Raw genomic sequence first — 22385 nt, forward strand, 5'->3', positions numbered from 1 at the left:
GCAACTATTAATAGCTTACCCTTATACAAAACTTCCTTTTGTAAAATAAACTTATGTCTATCTTAGGCATAACCAGATTCCACACCTAGGTAGTAGGCTCCATATCGCCTGTTCATATCCTTTAAGAAATATGATACGCTCCTGAAATGGACATTGAATGAATGCATGGTTAAGACACCGTTCCTGCCTTAGACAAGCTGACAATCTTGACAGAGGCGACTAGAAAATCTCACAAATGACTACTGCATAGAGGGAAATGAAAAGGACAAAAAAAGGCGATGGGTATTTTATGGATGGAAAAATGGTGTTTGCTTGATGATAGGAGATACTTCATGTTATAGGAGGCATTTAAAATGGGGACCATTTGAAATGGCTGGAGCATAAGAGAAAATATTTCAAAGTAGAGATAACAGTGTGCCCTGTCTATGGGAGGAAAGGGGTAGGACTTATTTGGGGAAACAGCTCATTTGGGTCATGGAATCCAAGTACTATGGAAAGCCTAGAATTCTATGGAAAAGACTTTAGACCCAAGTTAGTAGACAAGAGTGGGGAGGGGTTAAGTGTGATACAGCCAGAACTTAAATTTAGGAAACTTAATCAGGATGCGGTGTGTATGATGGTTTGGTGTACATGCCACATAGTATACTCAGGGAAATTTTGTTGAATGAATTTTAGACTATATAGCTTTACAAATTCAGTAGAAAAAAACAAATAAAGGAATGCAAAATAGTTCTCCAGGCAAGCTGATAAATCAGTAATATTACGTTTTACGAATTCTTAATACTTTATACGCCATATGGTATATATGTTTGCTGTGGGAACTGAGGGGAATGTGGGTAATTTTGCAAATTAATAGAAAATTTACATGCAGGAAATAGATAATTTATTATTATTATTATTCTAATAATCTAGTTTACAAATATTTTGAGACACGGTCAGGATAGACTATGGTAATGAATCTTATTGAAGTCATGAAAACGCCACGGATAGATGACAGTAAGACTGAAACATTTCTGATAGACTAGCGATGGTGAAAAGGAAATCCTCGTAAGATTCAGAGAACTTCAGCCCAGCTAGAAACCAGTATTCTGACAGAAACGTATCATAAACTGTGGAGACACTGTGCACCTAGGGTTTTTCCACTAACCAGATGGCAACATCTGTAGAATGTCACAGAGATTCTATGTTTACACAGAGAGAGCCTGGGCTTTGAAAACCCAAGATTGTCACTGGCCTCGCTGACATTTGTTTTTGTCAGGAGCAACAAAGCCTGAAAATTCACATTTCTGTTCCTAGTTTCATCCAGGCAAGACAGAGGTGTACCTAATAATTTTCTGGGAGTGTTGCAACACATGCAGAGATGACTGGCTGTACTGTAGGAGGAAAGCATTACTGAAGCTGAAGGATTCACCGATATGAAATTCAGCATATTCCAAAATATATCAGCATCTCCAAAAAAGGAGACAGTGCATTTGCTAGGGCCACAGACTCACTAGGTAGAAGTCCCCCCTACTGAGTTGAAGGTCACATTCCTGTGTGATAAGGTAGTAACCTCATGTAGACACAAGAGATGCCTTCTTTAGTAATCACAATTTCCACAGTCATGGTAAGAGAGCTGTGACTATGAATGGGGCCCAGGATTCTATAACTCAGAGAATTTGACTTAATGGAAAACTGGTTACACTAATCAAGACCATAATGCTTGATCATTTACAAAATACTTTCACATATTTTATCTCCACTGATCTTTACAATCGAGTGAGTGAGTGAACATCATCAGAATCATCCCACTTTAGAGAGGAGAAAACTGAGGCTTGGAAAAATTAAGCTATTTCCCAGTAAGTGATGGCTGGGACCACAGAACGTATTTCTGAAGAGCAAATCTTTTGCTGTTTCCACAACATCGTACTCTTCTCTTCTGAATTAAGGAAATCACATTTAGGGGACAGAAAGAATCGTAGATATTATTAACGTTTTTATTTGAAATTAATGATGTTTTTATATCCTTTTCCTGGACTTTTGGAGAATACCTTGTAGCTCAAATGAAGGCAAAGATAGTATAAAAAAATAGAATCCAGAGAAGTTGGGAGTTAGTGGCAGGGCCCTATGACCTCCTTCCGTTCCCATTATGTTAGCCTTTTCCAGTTTCCAAAGATATGAACAAGCATTATCCCTTTTAAACTCCAGGAATTGCTAAAATTCTTACCTTCTGAAAATGTCCTAACCCCATGTGTCAAGAAACACATGAAGTGATTAACATCATTCCATCTTGCAAAAAGCATCTGGTACATAGTCCCTCTGTTAATGTAATGGTGATAATTAGTTTTATGGGTCAACTTGGCTGGGCCCAGTGCCCAGATAATTGCTTAAATGTTATTCTGGGTGTTTCAGTGAAGGTGTTTTTTGAATGCCATGAACATTTGTTTGTTTTTTAATGTTTAATTTTTTTTATATTTAAGCATTTAAAAAAATTTTGAATTCCAGTTGACATGCAATATTATATTAGTTTCAGGTGTACAACATAGTGATTAGACATTTATATAATTTATGATGTGGTCATCCCAATAAGTCTAGTACCCATGTGACACCATATGTAGTCACTACAATATTACTGACTATATTCTCTGTGCTATACTTTATATCCCCATGATTGTTTTTATAACTGGAAATTTGTACTTCTTAATCCCTGTATCTTATTCACCTGAGTAACTTCTAAATCAGTGGATTTTGAGTAAAGCAGATTACCTCTTAAAATGTAGGTGGGCCTCATCCAGTAAGCCGTGTCTGTAGGCCCTTAATAGAACAAAGACTGACACACACACCCTCCCAAATGCCCCAGTAAGAAGGAAATCAGCCAGCAGACTGCCTTTGGACTCAAACTGCAACTCTTCCCTGAGTCTCCACCCTGCTGGCTGATGCCATCAGATTTTGGACTTGCCAAATCACATAAGTCAATTTCCTTGAAATAAATCTCACTATGGTATATACACACATCCTGTTGGTTTTGTTTCTCTGGAGAACACTGAATAATCAGGATTGTTACATGTTATATAGTATATGACATATAAGCATATACACACACAGACACATACACATATATCTATGTATACTCAAAGCAGCCACTGAACTAAATGAGCTTTATGGCCCCCATATCATATTAAAACTAGTCTGCTGACCCAGTGAACTGATCATCCTTTTAAGAAGATACCACCTGGTTATCTCTAGATTTGAGGTTCAGGGTTCAAGAGAGAAGGCAGTAATCTCAGTTCAAGTCTAGAGTTGCTTTCTTCTCTGTGAAGGAAACACATAGGGACTCCATTTTCCTTCCAGGCCCTTGAGGAGACCGTGTTCATTTGCCTAAACAATATGGAGTAATTTTTAAGAGAAGGAATGTTTCATGAAACTTAACAGCTCATTTCCATGAATTTTAGGAAATAACACTATTATCATGCAGGAAACATTAGATTCTGGATCCCTGCCCACCCCGACGCTCGACTTCCAGAGGTTTGTGCTAACAAGAATTTAGAAAGAGGGAGGGGTTAGGGTACAAGTGGACTTGCCCTGCTGTTTTGTTGTGACTATATAAAGAAAGCAAGGCTTTGCATATCGGAATTCTTTCAGGAAGTGCCTAGTGACTCCCAAGTCACTCATGCTGGTTAGATTGGTGGATGTGAAAGAGGTGATTGAAAACCAGGATAGACCATGAAATACCTGCTCTCTCACTGTGACTCTGGGCTCTTCAGTGCCACTTTCATTCCCATCCAGGCTAAGTGAGATATGGGGAAAAAATTAACTGGAGTATTAGGGAGAGGGTGCTTCAACTTCAAGGGCTTTTATTGAATAAACACTGACCATGAAAAATAGCAGAACAAATGTTCAAAAAAAAAAAGAGATCTTTTGAAGGAAAAAAGAATTCCAAGTGAATTGGGAATTATTTGGAAGAATGAAAGCCACAACTATGTTAGCAATCCCTTATAGCTTTTGTGGATTGGGGGAGTGGGGGAAGCCAACACTCTGTAATTACAAACTTTTTCTATAACCATGGTAAAGGTCTAGTAAAACACCTTCTAACTGTTATGTTTGGAGAATTGTTCCTGAGAAGAAAATGTCCTTTATACAATTCTGAGTACTTCACTCAGAAAACAATCCATGTGTATGTGTATACACATTCACATATATGTAGTTATCTACCCAGAATTTTGATTTCGAAGATACAGGTTTTCATTTGTTTCTAGTTAAAGTAATCAAGGTACTGATCATTTCTATTTGCAGAAATATATCTGTTACTTTTTTTTTAATACGATACTAATGTAGTAGCTGCATTGACTTGCAAGTTGTTCAAGCATCCCTCTTGCTCTGTCACACATATTTGCATTGCCACAGATAATCTTCCATTGTCATGTTGGTAACCTCATTTTGGATACAACTAGGAGACTCTCGGGCCTAGGGAAGGGAATCCCACGAGATATTACCTCTTTAAAGTGCTTCTTGGATCTTTGGCAGTGAGTTCTGTGCTAAGACCTGCCCTCCATAATTTATATACCCATGGCTTTCTCTAATTTGAATGCAAACCTGGCCTAGGTGTCCAGTGGTGAAAGGTAAAGATGCTCGTCTGAGCTGTGGGGCACATCTTGTGTGTTTATTAAATGGAATCTGTCGGTTTTGCCTTTTTCAATCTCCCAGCAAGAGATCCCGTATTGCACATCTGAGGACAATTCTTGGCCACTGTCAAATCTGTTTTGCTTGCTGCCTTTGTATTTCCTACTGTTCTGCTTTCTTCTTTCCCCCTGTGGACTGTGCACATTGGTGGAACACAGCTGGGGAGAAGAAATAAGACTTTTGTACCCATGTTGAGGGGGATCATTAATACCACAGATTGACTGAAAGAAAACGGGTTTTGTCTGATGTTCACAACGAGTACTGCCTTCCTGTGGGGCTGTCTCCTCTTTTGTATTTGCGAGTGAATTTTCCTACTAATTCTATCCTTAAAATAGTTAATTAGTGCCCTGAATATATTAAAGTAAGTGTATAGAAAAAGCATTAGATTTGGAAATAAAAAGACATAAAATACATTTATTCTCTTGAAAAATTCAGATTGAACAGGATCAGATGTCTTGTTGGACATTTAGTGTTTAGGTGTCTGGAATCTGTATTTAAAAGGAAATACTAGAATTTTTATACTTAAAGAAATTAAAGGAACTAAAATTCTAGTACTGAAAATATTTTAGCACTTAATCAGCCTCCTTTATTTACCAGATAAACTGAGGCCCTCAGCAGACAGGTGGCATACTAAAGTCACAAAGCGCAAACCGTAACTAGCAGAGTAAATATTTCCTACGAATTAAACCAGTGACATTTCTCCTGCATTCTAGTAGCTGCATTGGATTCCTTCAGAGTGCAGGAACAGTCACCTTTAGCAAAATGGTATCAATTCACCTTTCTAAACCTTAAACAATAATAATTCTATATAACTTCTTTCTCTAGTTCTTATCCCTACTGGTTAACAGTATCAGAGTTCACCTGCCTTACTGCAAGCTGTAACATGGTTTTCTCATTTGTAGAAACTGCTAGACAGATAGAAATAGGACCAGGCTAATAAGCTGGTTGGGATCTCAGACTTTAATTACAGTTTAACCAGAAAAGAAACACGCTTACCAGAAGTTCATGCAAAGCGAGTCTACCAAATACTGGGTTTTTGTTGGCCAAGTTACCACTGTTCTCTCAGTAACCTAACAGACATTCAAGGAAGCAGATACATTTACCAAATGAATGAAAAGAAAGTTTTCAAGTGCTCGATTCAGTATAGTTTCTAAAAACATCTCTTGATTTTACACAGTAAAAGTTGGAGAAAAATATGAATAATTAATAGTCACAGTGAATCACTAAACTCCACTTTTTATTAATTGAAATCTCTTCTCTTTGTAAACCCCTGGCTGAAGGTCCTGCTCATGAGTGTCTGGTGCTCAGAAGCCAGGGACGGCGCCTGGGATCAATCCAGCAGGGCGAGTGGGTATCGCTCCTGTTGCACAGCCTGCAAAGCAGCCTCTCGAGCCATCCTGGAGTTTTGTGAATATGGGGCGGTGGCCATGGGGTACGCCACTTGGATCTCTCAGAAGAGAACTTGCTCCAACTACGGGAGTCAGCTAACGGCCTCCAGATGCAGAATCTTCAAGATCTGCTCCAGGCTTCCAGCTGAGGACGGTCTCTCCTAAGCAGCCCCAGCCAACAGCTGAGCAGGGTGGGAGCAGCAGGCCTGGCTGTGTCTACTCAACACAGCCCTCTTCCATGAGCGATCTGTGCGCGGGAGCGCCCTGCTGGGCTGCCAAGCCTTACTCAAGCTGTGCTGCACTGGAGGCTCTTCCTACCCAACCCTCCTCCTTCAGACTCTCCGTTCACAGGTGTGACTCCTGCAGGTTCTCCTTGCCTACTCCTGCTCCCTCTCTCCTTTATCTTTCACAAGTATTATTCCTAATAAATTGCTTGCATGTCTAAATCCATTCGGCCTCCTGGATGACCCAACATGGCACAATGAGCTAACATTCTTTGATGAATCATTTTTTTTTTTGGTAATCTGATTGTTCTAACTGAATCCTGTCTGAATTAGCAAGTTTGCCCCTTCCCCCTCCACAGTTTCTGTGGATGGGTGACTTGTGCAGCCATAGGCATACCAAGTGTTCTTGGATAAGGTATGCACACTTGAATAAAACTGTGTCAATCAGAGGCTCTTTCTCAAGAATTTAAACAAAGAGATATTGAAACCACGGTTATATGGTATTGAGAATTGGAACTGTAAGTTCATGTTTAGAGCTGAGGCCAGACCTGGTACCATAGTAACTTCAGACTGCACATAAAACAAAGCTGTGAGGTCACAGAAAAGACAGGTCTTAGAGAGGAAGCAAGTCTGCTGCAGATATGGAGAAACAAGCAAAGATGAAACACTACAGCATCACCACTTTGGAATACCATCTGGTAGTTTCTTAAACAAAACTAAATATACTCCAGCCATCATGTTCCTTGGTATTTACCCAAAGTAGTTAAGAACTTACCTCCACCCCAAAACCTGCACATGGATGTTTATAGTAGCGTTATTCATAATTGCCAAAACTTGAAAGCAACCAAGATGTCCTCAGCAGGCAAATGGCTGAACTGTGGTCCATCCAGACAATGGGATATTATTCAGCACTAAAATGAATGCGCTATCGAGCCATAAAAAGACATACAGGAGTCTTAAACACATATTACTAAGTGAAAGAAGCCAATCTGAAAAGGCTACATAATGTATGATTCCAATTACATGACATTCTGGAAAAAGTTAAATTATGGAGACAGTAAGAAGTCAGTGGTTGCCAGGGGTTGGGGGGAGAGGGAGGAATAAGTAGGCACAGAGAATTTTTAGGGCAGTGAAAATACTCCGTATGATACTATAAAAATGGATAGATACCATCACACTTTTGTTCAAACCCACAGGACTTACCACATCAAAAGTGAACCTTACCATAAATTCTGGACTTAGGGTGATAATGATGTGTCAATGTAGGTTCATCGATTGTAATGAATGTACTGTTCTCGGCAGGAGGTGAGTAATGGGGGGGGGCTGTGAGTGAGTGGGAGCAGGGAACCGGGTATATGGGAAATCTCTTCCTCTCAGTTTTGCCGTGAACCCGAAAACTTCTCTAAAAAAAATACAGCCTTAAAAAACAAAACAAACTATAGCATCGCAAATAAAATGACTGCTTGATGTCCAAAACCAACATTCCTTGTCCCAGATTCTCCAAAGTCTGGCTACACACGTGGCTGTTCGGCTCCAAGCCCTTTGTGCTCTTACATTACGTTCCCTAATACTGCAGCCAGTCTGAGCCGCAAAAAAGTTCCCAAGATAATTGCTCAGAAACAAGTTTAAGTACTTACTCATCTCAGACTGGAGTTGAACTTAGTTCCTTTTCCAAAACCATTAAAAAGGATTAGAGTTAATATCAAACTGATGTCCTTTTGTCCCACTTTCCTGAATCACATAAGATATCATACAGGGTCTTGAATATCAAAATGCTGTTTCTTTTCCCTTTGCTTTGTACTTCTAGTCCATGTTCTTGCAAACCTACCAAAATCCAAGGTACTTGGAGATAAACTTTTCCAAAACAAAATGCAAATGAACCAGCTAAATTACATACAAATTTCTATTTAATTTCATAAATACTACCCAAACACCTCTTACGTGGCTAGCGCTATGCTATTGCCTATGCAAATGATGAACAAACATAATCCAGTGCATTGGACCTTAATATTAACATCATTCAGCAGAAAAAACATACACATATGAAATAAAAAACAAAACTAAACAACAAAAAAAACAGTAACACTATAAAGTTTGTCAAGTTTAAGTGCTCTAGACATTGTAGGTATTTAATATTTATTGCTGTTAAGTGTTATGAGAAATAATGCATTAGCTCTAATTTAGCAGTAACGATTACATTTCAGGTCTTTACAGATAAACCAATTATTCTTCGAGTTAAAATAGTTTGAAATGTGTCAGGTCTGTCAGTCCTTCTGGACAGTGCACTCCTTGTAGGAAGGTTCCGTGTTTTATTTTGCAACCCCCATCACTTAGTATCGGATCTTAGTTATTTAATACACTTGATTGATTGAGCTTCGGGACAATGAAACAGGGAAATACCGCAGTGCTTTAGAGGTCTTTCTCTTGCTCCTGGAGTATGTAAACTCTATTTATTTTGTAATTTTCTCAGAGTATAACTAGACACTGCAAGTATCAATAGGACAATATATTTACTGTGACCATCAAATACTTAATTCTCATTGACATCTTGAATTTATACACATTATTTTAATTAATTCAGAATGAAAATAAGTCAACCAGAATATGTAATTTAAAAAAGGTTCAAAAGATTTCAAAGTATGTCTGAAATGAGTCAACATCCAGTTGTTCACAAATGTTTAAAATAAATCCCTGATCAATAAATTTTGAGACTAGACTATAAAGCATTTGGTTATAACCTTGAAATGAACTCGTTTTTCAAAACACACCAAATAAAAATACTTTAATGAGATGATTTGGTGGAATATACTTGTAAAAGCTACTCTAAGGGCAAATACCACTTATTAATTTGTTTAATTTAGCCGAGGATTTGCACTCCCTGTAAGGTTGTTTCATATCTTTTAAATTTTACTCAGATCCCCATCCCAATACCACTTCCCTTATCATACCCAGCATATGAAATGAGCCTCTAATTATCTTAACTTAAAAATCAGAAAACTCCATAAGCTTTCTTCACTATCTGCCCCTTTATCCCTCGTCTCATCTAATAATCTGCTTTTTCACCTCAGAAGGAAGTTACGCGCCTTCTCTTTGCCAGGGTCAACGCCACGTGTGGATCTCATCATCCTTTCTATCAGGACCCTGCCATATAAACCACCACTCTCTTCTGCTGCCTTTTTTCTTTTCTTTTTTTTTCCTCCTTCAAATATGGTATTCTGTTCATAGAACAAAAAATGAAATTCCGTAAGACACCCTTCCTTAATGTTTATACTCCTTTGAACTAGTGTACCTGCTCTATTGCCCCCTTTCACCACATTTCTTGACAGAGCAGTTTCACTTTGTTTTTTTATTTTGGAAAGGTAGAGGACAGGGAATTAGCATCTACAAAAAGGTGGGCTTGCCGCTGCTTTGAAAGCCTTGTGGCAGGCCGGCATCATCACTCTTTTGAGACCTGTGATCCCCAGACATTGTTCCTCAAGTTGCCTTGCTGTTCTCTCATCTTCTCCAATAGCCTCCTCACTCTTCTCCGAGTCCAGTTGCTCTGCCTTCTATCTTTCTACAGTCACCTTCCAGCTAGGATTCTGTTCCCTCCCTGCCTAGAGCCTGTGTGCCTCCCTTGGGCCTGCTGATAAGTACATCTCCCCCAGGCAGACACTGGGCTCTTACACTGGTGCTCTGCTCTTGGCTTCTCCCACACACCCTGCAATCAAGCAAACCTCAACTATGTTCCACTCACCGCCCTGGACTTTCCAACCTCCATGCCTGGAATGATTTTCCTTACTCCCAAGAGAGGCCTATCAGCAGCTATCAAAACTTCAAAGGCCAAATCCTCACTGACGTTTTTGCTAGTTCAGAGCTTTCGTCTGAAGTTCTGGAAGTTTTCATTGGAATTTCATGACATTGATCTCGTCCTTGGATTACCATCCCTAGGAGGGTACAGATTCTTTGAAGGGGGCCTCTGACATAGAAAACACAAAGTCCAGTGGTCTTAGGTTTGAATCTTCCTCTTACTTTTTCTGTGGCCACAAGCAAGTTATTTACCATTTACCATCTTTAACCACCAGTTTCCCCCCATGGAAGATTGAAATAACAATACCGCCCCCCCCCCAAGTAGAATTATGGTAAAAATTACAAGAGATAGCAAAAAAGTATCTGGCACCTAAACATGTTTATAGATTCAATTTTTTTCTTCTTTTTTTTATCAGATCCAATTTACTTAGTTTAGACTGAAGCTGCCTGTGGTAATAAAATATGTCATTTCACCCCATTGTTTTGGACAGGCTATAGATTATAAATGCAAACGTTTGAATATTTCACATTTATTCTTATTTTTCTCTAGGGAAGCAGAAAAAGAAAACTGTTGCTCTAAGTATTCTTCCTTAAAATGAAAAGAGAAGGAGGAAAGGAGGAAGGGAGGAAAAAAGGGAAGACCTGAGAAAAGTAGGAAAGTTGGAGGAGAGGAGAGAGAAAGGGAGAGGAAGGGAGGGAGAAAGGGAGAGAGAAATTCAATGCTTTTAGATGAGAAAAGTAGAATGTTATTCAATTGAAAACACAGAAGTGCTTCCAAAACAGTGTATTTATAAAGCCCAATTCCTTCAGATTTCAAAATACTACAAACACAGGTCAGCCTGCAAATCAAGTGTTTCCCATCTACGTTAAGCTTTCTGAAGTAACCTGCTTGCAGATGAATCTTAAGCAACTTCTTGCCTGTTTTCTTAACATGGCTTGGCCAGGAGTTGTGAACATTGGCTCAGAAGACCTGATTTCACAGTGACCAGCCAACACGCCTCACAGTTTAGCACTGAGTAGGGCTGTGAGCCAAATGGGGCCTTGGCTTTCTGCAGAGAAGAGTTATCCTAAATAACCACAGCAAAAGGAAGTGGGGAGGTTCTGTTCTAATCACACAAGTGAAATTGGCTAAAGGCTGTCATTTTCTAAGCCTCCCACAATGAAAACAGCAACTGTAAATGTGAGAAAACATCCCAGGACCTAACTTTTACATAATATTACTGATTAGGTTCCCTTTTCGGGATGCTGAGGACTTCCCAAAAAAGAAACCTACATTACTTTTAATCTGTCACAGAGCTTGGCATCACATCAGTCATCTTAAGAAAATCTAAGAACTTCAAAATGCATTAATCTCCAGTATACTGGATCTTTGTAACACATTCATTCTTAGTGTTTTGGCAAAGTAGCTTATGTCACTAGCTTAATTGGTGGCAGGTTATTTTCCAGTTGTCAAATAATCTTTTCCTATTTAAGAGTCAGGAATAAAAACATTTACTCATAAAGGAATTGAATAATTTGGAACACAAACAACATAAGTATTTATTTGAAAAACATTTTCCATTGAAGTAAAATGGCAAATCAGCCATAGTAGCTTCTTACTACTAATTTTAATTTGCACTCACAGTCACTTTTATTCATCATGTTCAAAGATATTGCTATAGAAAACTATTTCACAAAGTATTTAGAAAAAAATATATACAGTCTTTCCAACAGAAAGTTAATTAAAATAACAAAGCTAGGCGAAAGAAAGCTAAGATATAAAACAAGCTGACATTTATAAACACAAATAAATAAATATGTACAAAAGAGTCTATGCTGACAATGGACAAAGAAAAGCTTTACAGTACAAGTAATGGTGACAAGAACGGAAAACATCTCAGGATCCTAGGCTAAGACTCTAACACAATGTAGTTAAAAAAAAAAAAAAAAGAGAGAGAGAGAGAGAGAGAGAGAGAGAGAGAGAGAGAGAGAGAGAGACAAAAAGAAGTAAAAACAAAACCCAGAGAGTCTGAATTAATATTATCCTCAAAGTTAAGCTAAACTAAATTTTGACTCCACAGCTAAGTTCCTGTACTTCTGTTCTGAGGGGGCTAAACAAAGGCGAGAACTGTGTCCTTAGAACTGAGGGTAGAATTTGGCTCAGTCTTTTAAATCCATTTCTATTCATCTGTTTCTAAATATTTCCTTACTTCATTCCTGGAAATTTCTAAAGTGGAGCTGACATTGTTGGCAAATATGGGGGAAAAAAAGGTTTTCCCAGATCTAGATAAATATGAGTAGAAATCAAAGCCATTTTTGAAGCTATTTCTTAATTACTATTAACTCAATAAGCGTTTTAGGTAGAAACCTCCCAGTAGAAAGCTAATTAAATTCTATCATGAATCTCTCAGGCTTGGGGGAAAGTATATGTAGATTCAGTGACTGAGATTAATTTTCATCTATATGTAACCTCTGCTGGAAGAAGCAGCCTGTTAATATACGCCTACAGGAAAGATTTGGCTCTATTGTTGAGAATCCTAGTGACCTTAAGATTTACTCTCCTTCCTACTATATACACCCCTTCCCTGGGAAAGCCGCACTGGGCAGTGCTCAGGTCTCCCAGGACAATGCTCCACGCTACTGCAATGGAACAGTAATAAAAACCCACTACCGCATTATCTTGTCACCCATTCAAGTCTGGCAAATAGCTTCATGACTGAAGATCAGCAGAAGGTAAAGGGCCCCTTGGTGGCTGCATATCCTGAAACTTCTCCTATATCTCAAACCAGGAGTTACCTGCTTTCTGAGCAGAGGGAAAGGCCCGGTGCTCAGTTCTGGCTTCTGCCTTTAAGCAGATTGGCTCCAGAATGTTTCTTCTCATCACTTAGGCTGCCACCTCCCAGAACCTGATGCTTCCCAGATAACCCAGAGTAAATGTAAGGGTACAGCATGTACTAAGACGGATTTCTAAGAAACTGGATACAACTCCATCATTTAAGAACAATTAAAATGTTGTCTCCTACACATTCCCTAGCAAGTATATTATTCAGGATAGTTTGAAAGTTAGGTAAGCTGCTTAATATTATGCATGACTTGTATGCAGAAACCTAATCCATAAATAACACACAATCTATCTTGCCAGACCTCCTCTGGCTCTTATAATCAGAGGACTTATGTACAAATAATTTTTAGACTAGCAATTGTAGACTCACATGTTTATAAATTATTTTGATTATGATAAGTCACCCACAAGTCTCAGTTTATATTCCTTGGAACAAAACTCTTAAAAGGGGAAGAGGCTTTTCATTTAAGCCATTGGAAATGTCTTCAAGTCTGCAGAGCAAGGACAGGACCAGAGAGTCTCAATGGTTGTATTTCCTAAAAGGGAGAGACTCCTGTGCAGAGCAGGACTAATGGAAATTTTCATTCCTCCCATAAGCCCGTGGGCTCAATATTCAGTAGAGGAGCAAAAGCAGAGGTAAGAGATTCATTCCTCAACAACTAGTGGGAGGTCCACATTAATGGAACATCAATACTAAAGTTAATTCAAATGTATGGGATTAAATTATAATTAATGATGATACTTAAGCCTTGTGTCTTGAGTAAGTGAAATAGTAGAAATTCACATGGCCTCATATTAACTAGGTCCAAATTTGGGGAATTCTATCTTTCTTAAGCATGTTATGGTTTTAAAAGTTAAACATTTGGTGTCATGTGAAAAAATTCCTTTAGAATCTTTGGGTCAGACATTAAACATTCTTTTGTATCTGTGGTTGAAATTTTACTGAAAATGAGGAAATGCTACTGCATTCATAGAAACTAGTAATGAGATGGGACTTGTGGGCATACAAAATAGTTTATAAATATTAGTATACTTTTGACTGTTGAGAAAGGTGAGGAGGAAAATGGCCATATCCAAACCTAATTATTGGGTGGGGTGTAAATAAGCTCTAAATTAGGGTTTGTCCGTAGCTCTGCTTCTTCCTTGTTCTCTAAAACGTCTCCCCCGAGTTCTGATTAGTCTGATTCAATTATGTATTTTTAAAAAAGCATATTCCCTGTGGCTACTGAGTCACTTTGCTGTCAGTACTGAAGTTTCAGTGATGGTGGACACTTCCCAACGGAAGAAATACACTGAAAAGACAGATTTTGAATTTCACAAAAGCCTTCTTACCAAAATACATTCCATATATATATATATGCAGTTACCTAGGTAACGGCACACTTACATCTGCTAGTCAGTTTTCACTTCTTGTACATCTTCACATTTCTGCAGACTGATTCCTCGCTCTTATATCAAAGGCATTAAAACTTCGTGCTGTGGCTGAAGGTGTCTGACATGATAATATTTTTATAGAAGTTATCTGAATGAGCATTGCAATAACCCTTGACCTTATCAATGACCTGATGAACAGGGATGATTGATGTTTGCTCTCCATCAGCATGGGTCAGTTTTGATGAGGACTTGTCAGTGGAAGCATTGTCTGCAAGAAATGATACAAGAAATTAGTCTGCAAGAATTGCCGGTGACATGCCTAAGGGCCGCCATACTGACACTATATTTTGCACACGGGTGTACACAGAGGAAATGAAGCTCTGTTTTTTTCTTAGGTTAGGTAATAGGCAGCACAACAATTTCATGTTTTTCATCTTCAAAGTGCATTTCTATGTATAAAGGAGTGTTAGTTTGCCTTCTAGGAGGGGTTTGTTTTAAGAAATATTCTTGTAAGTGGCATTATTCAGAGTCGATGAATAAAATAATCAGAGAATTGCCTCAATAAATGTGGCAAAAGACTCAAAAAAAAAGTGACAGATTATATAACAAGTGAATTAAAAGATGCTGAAATATTTATGGAAGAATGATGTCTGAGATGTTTTGAAAATAATACAGGTAGAGAAAAATGAGTAGGTGGCTATGAGTTGAGAGGTACAAAGGATTCATTATACAATCTCATCTACTTTATATATGATTGACATTTTTCATAAAGATTTTTATAAAAAGCAATTTAAAGGATTTTGGAGAATAAAAATGAATGAAAATAAACATAAAAGGCTCTTTTGAACACATTTTCCCATGGTTTTACCTTGTGAAATGACTGGAGTATAGAAAAAAGGCATCTTTTATTATTTTTCATTACATAAACCTAGCTTATCTTTATCAAAACTATTTTAAGTACATATTCTTATTAACTGTACTACAGTCTCAGAATGATGTTATACACCGTTATGCAGCAATGATGTTATATAGCAATAATATCAGAGCAATTGATAATAACAAAGGACTGCTAATATATTTTTGTTCCAAATTTCTCAAAATCATATATTTAAATATTACTTCCTTAGAACCAAAAATTTCTAAAATTGGCTCAGATAGTGCGCTGAAACTCACTTAAGCTCTATTGTCTACAAACGCATATGTCTATCTTCATGTACTCTATGAGTATCTTGTATTTGGCTCTCCCAATACATTTTGGAGAAAAATTCTACCTTAAAATTAACCACAGAGATTTCACACTGATGAAGGAGCAAATACGACCTTCTACTAAGTACTCAGTTTCCTACAGTTGTATCTTCCCTACTTACCGTGGAAGAGGCAAACACTCTATCACGAAATACTGCTTCTGGAATCATTGCTCCAGAATTGGAATACTCACTCCAGCCATTTTATATTTTGAGTCAACTGGACCCAGCATGTGACCCAACATTAAAAATCCTTCAATAATTGGTAAAATGCTATCATCCCTGTATCTGTTATCTTTGAAAATGAATCAAATTGCTCAACTGTTATCTTGTGTTGGAACACACACTTAAATGAAGGTTGAAACAGGAAATGCTGTTTTCATCCCACACTAAAGGCAGTAAGAGTGAATAGATGGCTTATGGGAAGAAGGGGCAGACTGAAGCATGGCAGAATGTTGATGACCCAGGATTGGTGAGAAAAAGGCTCAGGGCGTTCACTGTATAAAGGCCCCTCCCATTCAGCTCTCAGCAAGCTGACTGATTCTGGGCTTTCCTTCAGTTCATATATTCACTAGCCATTGGTTTTCTGTTGGGGATTTTTCTATTGACTTAAGGCTCAATAACGAACAATTTGTGCTTGATATTTTTAGAAAACTACACATCCTCAAAGAAACTTCAAGGATATAATCATTCTGCTTCATTGACAACGTCCAGGGGCATATACTTTTTAGAGATTTTGACCAGTTCCATTCTTAATATGTGACCCAAATTTCTGAGTCTTCACAGACTAATAAAGTAAAATTCTGAGCAAGGGCTGTATTTCAATATATAGATGCTATTCCCAGTCCTCTGGTTAGATTATACATTATGAGCAATATAGATGTTGATTATAGCTGTAAGTTTGAAAACCAGGGGCTAGGGAAATGAACTATTATTTTACCTATGCTGAAATTTCAAGCAGATAAAAATCCTCAAAAAGCAGGCTTAGAATGACAATTTCTCTTGTATGACTTCTATGAATGTACCATGATATATCCAGTAATTCAAAAGAGCAGTGGAAGAGTAAAGAATTTTACTTCATTCCTTTCTAACAAACCTCTCAAATACTGCCTTCCCCCCCTCCCATTATTTTACCTGATATGTGACGTACTAACTCCTGAGCATGGTACATTTCTTAGAAGGAGCGGCTTGCAGACACCCCCATGCAGAGAAGAGCCAGCACAGCACACGACCATTTGAAATTTCAGAAATTCTAGCTCGATGTAGGAATGTCATTGTGCTAGCTGAGAAGTGTTGTAAAGAACAAGCAATTTTGCTGATGCAGCAAGAATCTTAGTTTAATCCATGCAAATATTCTCTTATTACCTTGCAAAAAATTCATGCATTCAAAAAGGAATAAAAATTTACCTGAATGATCCACTTTTGTTGAAGGAATGCTCTTAGAAGACATTATCTATACCATAAACATATGAATTTCTAGATCAATTCCAAGATATAAACCAACTAGATATCCATCATTTGCAGTGACTCTTTGCATACTCTAAGTGACCCAATACACCAGCAGTCCCACTGAGAACTGGCTAGGTAGCAGAAGGCCATTTGTGTGTCAGTTGATGGGAAACCAGAATTTATTATATCATAGAAGTAGTATCATATAGCTGACTATATCCATATGCTAGTTGACAAGAACCCACTTAACCCCAAGAGTTTTATTACGGGAAACAGAAAAACATTAATGATTCTTAAAAAACAAAACAAAACAAAAAAAACCACCACATTTTGAAACATTAAAGTTTTTCTTTGGTACCTCCATTTCTGTATTTCCTTTTATCTTTTGGTTGGGTTTCCCCATGATCCTTAACACTTTCAAATATTTCAATAATGCTTCCCAAATGCCCCATATTCCAAATTGTCTACCTTGTTATCTTCTCTCCTCTTTTAATAGTAGCATTTCGTCAAACGAGCTATTCTCAGCTGTGTTAAGAGCAAAAGAATTCAGTTGGTCTAATTCCTATTCATTCATAACCAACTTATAATGCATTAACTATTTGTATTTTAGAAGGGGAAGCAACATGAGTCTCTAATTTTAAGGTTGACTAAATAAAGTGAAGAATTCATTCGTTATAAATGAAAGATATTTTGTGCCAGGAAACTACCAATTAAGTAGAATAATCTATCTCAGGCTATCTCAGATAACACCGTTTATTCATTTTCTTACACAGGTATTTCAAGCAGGGGTGCACAGACCTCTCAATTTTAGGCAAAATTGTTTGTATACAGGACTCAAAGGCTGCAACTTATTCTGGAAGGAAGAGAGTCCATAACTTTTGTTAGAGTCCCAAAATATCCTTGACTCCAAGAAAGTCTTAAGGTGTTTCAGATCCTTCTTTAATTGATTTTGGAATTAACAAACTCTCTGTACACTCAAACATTTTCCCACTGTGTTATCTTGAATCCCAGGCAGAGGCCACTTCAGTGGAGGGACAGGGACACAGACAGTGGTACAAGCAGGGACTTGTGAAAGGATTTAAATGAACATATGGGTCATCTGAAATTCAAGTGTTTATAATGTGCACCTTTACACATCACACAACACTCTCCCTACTTGAAAAATGCCAAGGATGAATTTTTTCTGTGCCATTCACTGCTGGTTATGTTCAGTAGCTAAACAAATTCAAAATTTAAAAGTTATTTCCATCATTCTTTTAGAAGCATCTGTGATGAAGAAAGTGTTATGTATTGATAGCTGTTTGCTTGAGGTTTAATTAGTATTTAAAAGTAGCAATTCTGTTATTCTCCTTTGAAATTATTAAAAGATGCCACCTTTTTACACCATTTACTGGCTATCAAGTACTGCAAAAGAGTATTTTCACATTTTCTTCAGGATTGTTTTCAAGCATGCTCAGTATCAGAACGTGTGGTCATTGTCAATATGAAGATATAGGAAATCAACAAAGATACGGCGTTTCTCACCATCATGTATCACTTTCCAAATGGAATGCTCTCTAGTCTTTCATATTTAATCAGTACTTAAACAACTGCCAATAATACTTCCAGTGATCAAAGACTTAAGTCTTAAATGTAACGTACATCATGGATGGTGTTACTTCCTTCCTGTTCCCATGCCAAATTGCCATGTAACTTTCATACTATGCTGAAATACTCCACAACTCAATTTCTATATTGTTAAAACACATATAACTTGTTAAATAAAACACTATACTTTTTTTAAGAAAACTAAGTTTTGAATCAAATGAAGTTACAGTACTATTCAGATTTAATGTTATTATGGCTACGTAGATTAAATTTTGGTTGTAAAATTAATACATATATATATTACTTAAATACTTAATATATATTATTTAAATACTTTATATATATACACATATATATAAATGTATATATATATTTATATATATATATATGTGTGTGTGTGTGTGTGTATGTGTATATATATATATATCTATATATATTCACAAAGGTGCTGGCTAAGGTCTTCAATATATTTGGATTTTCATAAATTTAAAATTAGCACCCTAATGGGCACTATGCTCCATCAGTGTTCATAATACGCTAGTTTTTGCAATGAAAACGTGGTGAGAACTATACCAGAGAACATCTTTACAACATGGCTAGAAGTACTCACCGGTGTGGCTATTCCGTTTAAAGTAGGTAGTAGAGCTGGATTTAGATTTGGATGTAAGGTAAGTTGAGTTGGAACCAATGGAGCTTGAGGACAAAGATTTTCCTAGATTATCAGAGCTTTTCTTGATGATGTTGGTAGCTGTCTTACTCCAGTCTGAAAGAAATAACATCTCTCCATGAACCTGCTCTATGGGGAATATTTTCTGCCCTGAAGAATCATCACTGAAGTATTTAAGTAACTTATCCAGAGCCGTAAATGTAAACAATAATTAACTGAAGATAAGTTTCTTACTTCAATCCTGTGTTTGTATTGTTTAAAATCTTACTTTAATATCCTAAGGGTGAGAAGTAACCACTGATGGTTAAAAACTTAAGAAAAGTAATACTTTTGTTCAGGTATATTTTTATAGTATTGCAAAAAAATCTCTTTGTCTAATAACGTAATTGAGGATCTCAAAAACGTGGAAAGGTGGATATGGTATAGTGGAGACTCTGGATATCTGACTTGTTAAATTAACCATAAAAACTGAGGCAGCTCACGTAACCTGTTTGGACTTGATGCTTCTCCTTTGCAGCACAGATGGGTCAGGCCCACAGTCGTCAGATCTCTTGCAGTCTGGATATTCTAAGACTCCAAGTAAGCATCCTCACATACCCCACCTTTATAACTTGCTACCACTGGGTCTGGGTTGCTCTGACAATGGAAGACCAAACAACAAATGTTCGCCACTACTACTCCTAGATGTAAAAACCAATTCCCCACATGCCCCTTTACCTGAGTTGTCTGCTAACCGGAATCTACCACAGCAGAGATGTCGCCTCCACTGCTTCTGGACATTCTCCTTCATAGCACAGTGGAAGATAAATATAAATAAGCCTGGGACGAAAGAAAATATAAACATTTAACCCAACAGACACATTTTTATAGACAAATCTTATAAAACACAAGGATTCATTTTTTTGTTTTTTAATCTGAGTCACTAAGAAACAAAGATCATAAAGTATCAAAGTATGTAGTAGATGTTTTAAACCCCTAGAACAGAACTCAGAGGCTCAGGTAAAACCAGAACAATTATATGGACATGGTTCTGTCTTTGCCTGTTCTGTTCAGCACTCATTATGACTTAGCCTAAAGACTAAGCTGAAATAGGCAATATTCAACTTCAAAGGCACTTAATATTTCCTTTATATGTGTTTTAATAACATTGTGAAAATTTTCACAAAATTTAGAGAAAATAAAAAACTGAAAACATCCATGAGCTCATCATCTACTTCAATCTGTGTATTCTAGGCTCTTTTATGTATGCATAGTATTATAAGCTTGGGCCCTTGAAAAGTGGTCTTTTTTCAGATCAAAAATGGCCCCAAAAGAGCAAATTCATGTAGCTCTACTTGGCCTGCTTTAGTTTCTCAACATTTGAATGCAGAAATACCTCTGTTTTGTGAAACAGTCTTCATATTTATAGTCACTCCCTGCACCTATCAAAAACTAAACTTGTATCACCGAGCTTTGGAAGCCAACCCCTTTTAACTTTTCAATGAATTTGCTTCTGCGTTTTAACCTCTCTTTGCTATCTCATCAATTTCTCCCTCAATACTTGGTTATTTCCATTACTAACAAGCATATTCTACTAACTCTCTTTTAAAAACAAACAAAAAGTCCCTCCTTTAACTCCCAATCTTTTCCAGCTTCAATTTCTTTATTCCCTTTCCCAATAAAATTTCTTGAAAGGGTTAACTTTTGCTGTCTCTACTGTTTCTCATTTCTTCTCTTCTTAACCCATTCCAAAAAGGCTACTATCCACGTCCACAATGCCACCACAGCTACTCTTGTAAAGGTCACAGTGACTCCCATTGCTCAGTCTTCATCCCATTTTACCAGCCCTCTCAACAGCAGTCAACACGATTGAACACTCCCTCCTTCTTCAAATACATTCTTGACGCCATTTTCTGCTAGCTTTGCCCCTAATTTGCTTCCCGGTCTCCTTAGCTGCATCCTTGTCATTACTTTTAAATGCTGTTGAGTCTGTGATTCAGTCATGGGTTTCCATCTTTTCTATGACTACGCAGTTCCAGTAGGTTCTAATCTCGTCCAGTCACGTTATACAAGTACCATAAGCTTTTATATTTTCCCCATTCCCGTCTCTCCACACCACCACCATGACTCCAACCCATACTGCTTCCAGGACATCTTCACTTGGCTGTATCTCCATTTAGCAACATCTCAAACCCCTGATGTTCTAAATAGAAGTCCTCTTCATCACTCCCCTCAAACCACCCAATATCGCTTCGAAGGCTCTTCCTTCAGATCTTTCCATAACAGATTCCTACCTGTCCATTCAGGTCTCAGACCAATTGTTAACTCCTCAAAGAGGCAATCATGAAATATTTGTTTTTAATGTTTTAGCCTCTAGTCACACCCTTGCACATACTTATTTTTGCCATGGTACTGATCAGTACCTGATATTCTTGTATCCCTCATTTATTCATCCCTTTGATTGATTGCTGCTTGCTAGTATAAGCTTCAAAAGCATAGGAATGTTTGTCTCTCTACTAGTGTACTGGCCATTCCCAGAACAATGTCAGGAACTAAGCACGAACTCCAAGAATGTCTGATGAATGAATGAATGGTAACCATGATTAATCACTCACCTATTCTACATGAGTTAATTGAACACTTACATGCACAAAGGAATGTGTTAAATGTGTTTGGGGATGGCGGCTTAAAAACAGGAGTGAGTAGAACACAAATTAAGGGGCAATAAACTATCACGAAAATACCTTCAAGGCAAAGTTTCTGAAAAGCATGCAAATTAGTTGCCAAGGTACTGCTTTAGTAATATACCATATTAAGCGCTATATCTGCATAAGGGAGGGTCTTTTAGAGGATGTAGGGCTTGAACTGAACCTAAAGAAAGCTTTGGGTAGGGAGGTAAGGGAAGATTCCGAGAAGGATATTTCATTCAGTAATTACTAAGCACTGCTGAGCTAGAGGTACTGTGTTTTAGGAGTTGGAAGTTCAAAGGTGAACCAGGTAGACGATTATTGCTTTCATGGGGCAAAGGGGCTAGCGTGGGAAAACATAAAAGTAAAAATTGTTACAGTATGTTTAATAGACATTAAGACTTATCTGTTCTTTTTGAATGTAGAGTATCCTTCAGAAAACTACATTATAATGTTCACAACTGGAAAAATTGGAAAAAGTATTGCAAGTACGTTCTTTTGGTGTGTATAAATTTGA

At 37.5% G+C, this 22385-nt stretch overlaps 1 protein-coding gene across 7 annotated transcripts in view; it reads right to left on the bottom strand.

The window, feature by feature from the left end:
- Positions 1-11571: 11571 nt before the first annotated feature.
- The window catches only part of ADGRG6 (adhesion G protein-coupled receptor G6), a 134250-nt gene continuing 123436 nt past the window's right edge, over positions 11572-22385 (bottom strand). For 4 of the 7 annotated variants that reach the window (XM_019756635.3, XM_019756631.3, XM_019756632.3 and 1 more), the window contains 3 exons: positions 19920-20021; positions 19146-19298; positions 14208-14523 (listed from right to left, as the gene is read on the bottom strand). In XM_019756635.3, the coding sequence (XP_019612194.3) occupies positions 14345-14523; positions 19146-19298; positions 19920-20021 (434 nt within the window). In that variant the 3' untranslated portion in view covers positions 14208-14344. Of the gene's footprint in view, positions 14524-16906; positions 16953-19145; positions 19299-19919; positions 20022-22385 lie in introns of all 7 variants that reach the window. The other 3 variants (XM_019756637.3, XM_074333641.2, XM_019756636.3) reach the window with 2 other exon arrangements.

This window comes from Rhinolophus sinicus, chromosome 2 (genome assembly GCF_057876585.1).
Source record: "Rhinolophus sinicus isolate RSI-liver-muscle chromosome 2, RSI-T2T, whole genome shotgun sequence".
Classification (NCBI taxonomy): Eukaryota; Metazoa; Chordata; class Mammalia; order Chiroptera; family Rhinolophidae; genus Rhinolophus; species Rhinolophus sinicus.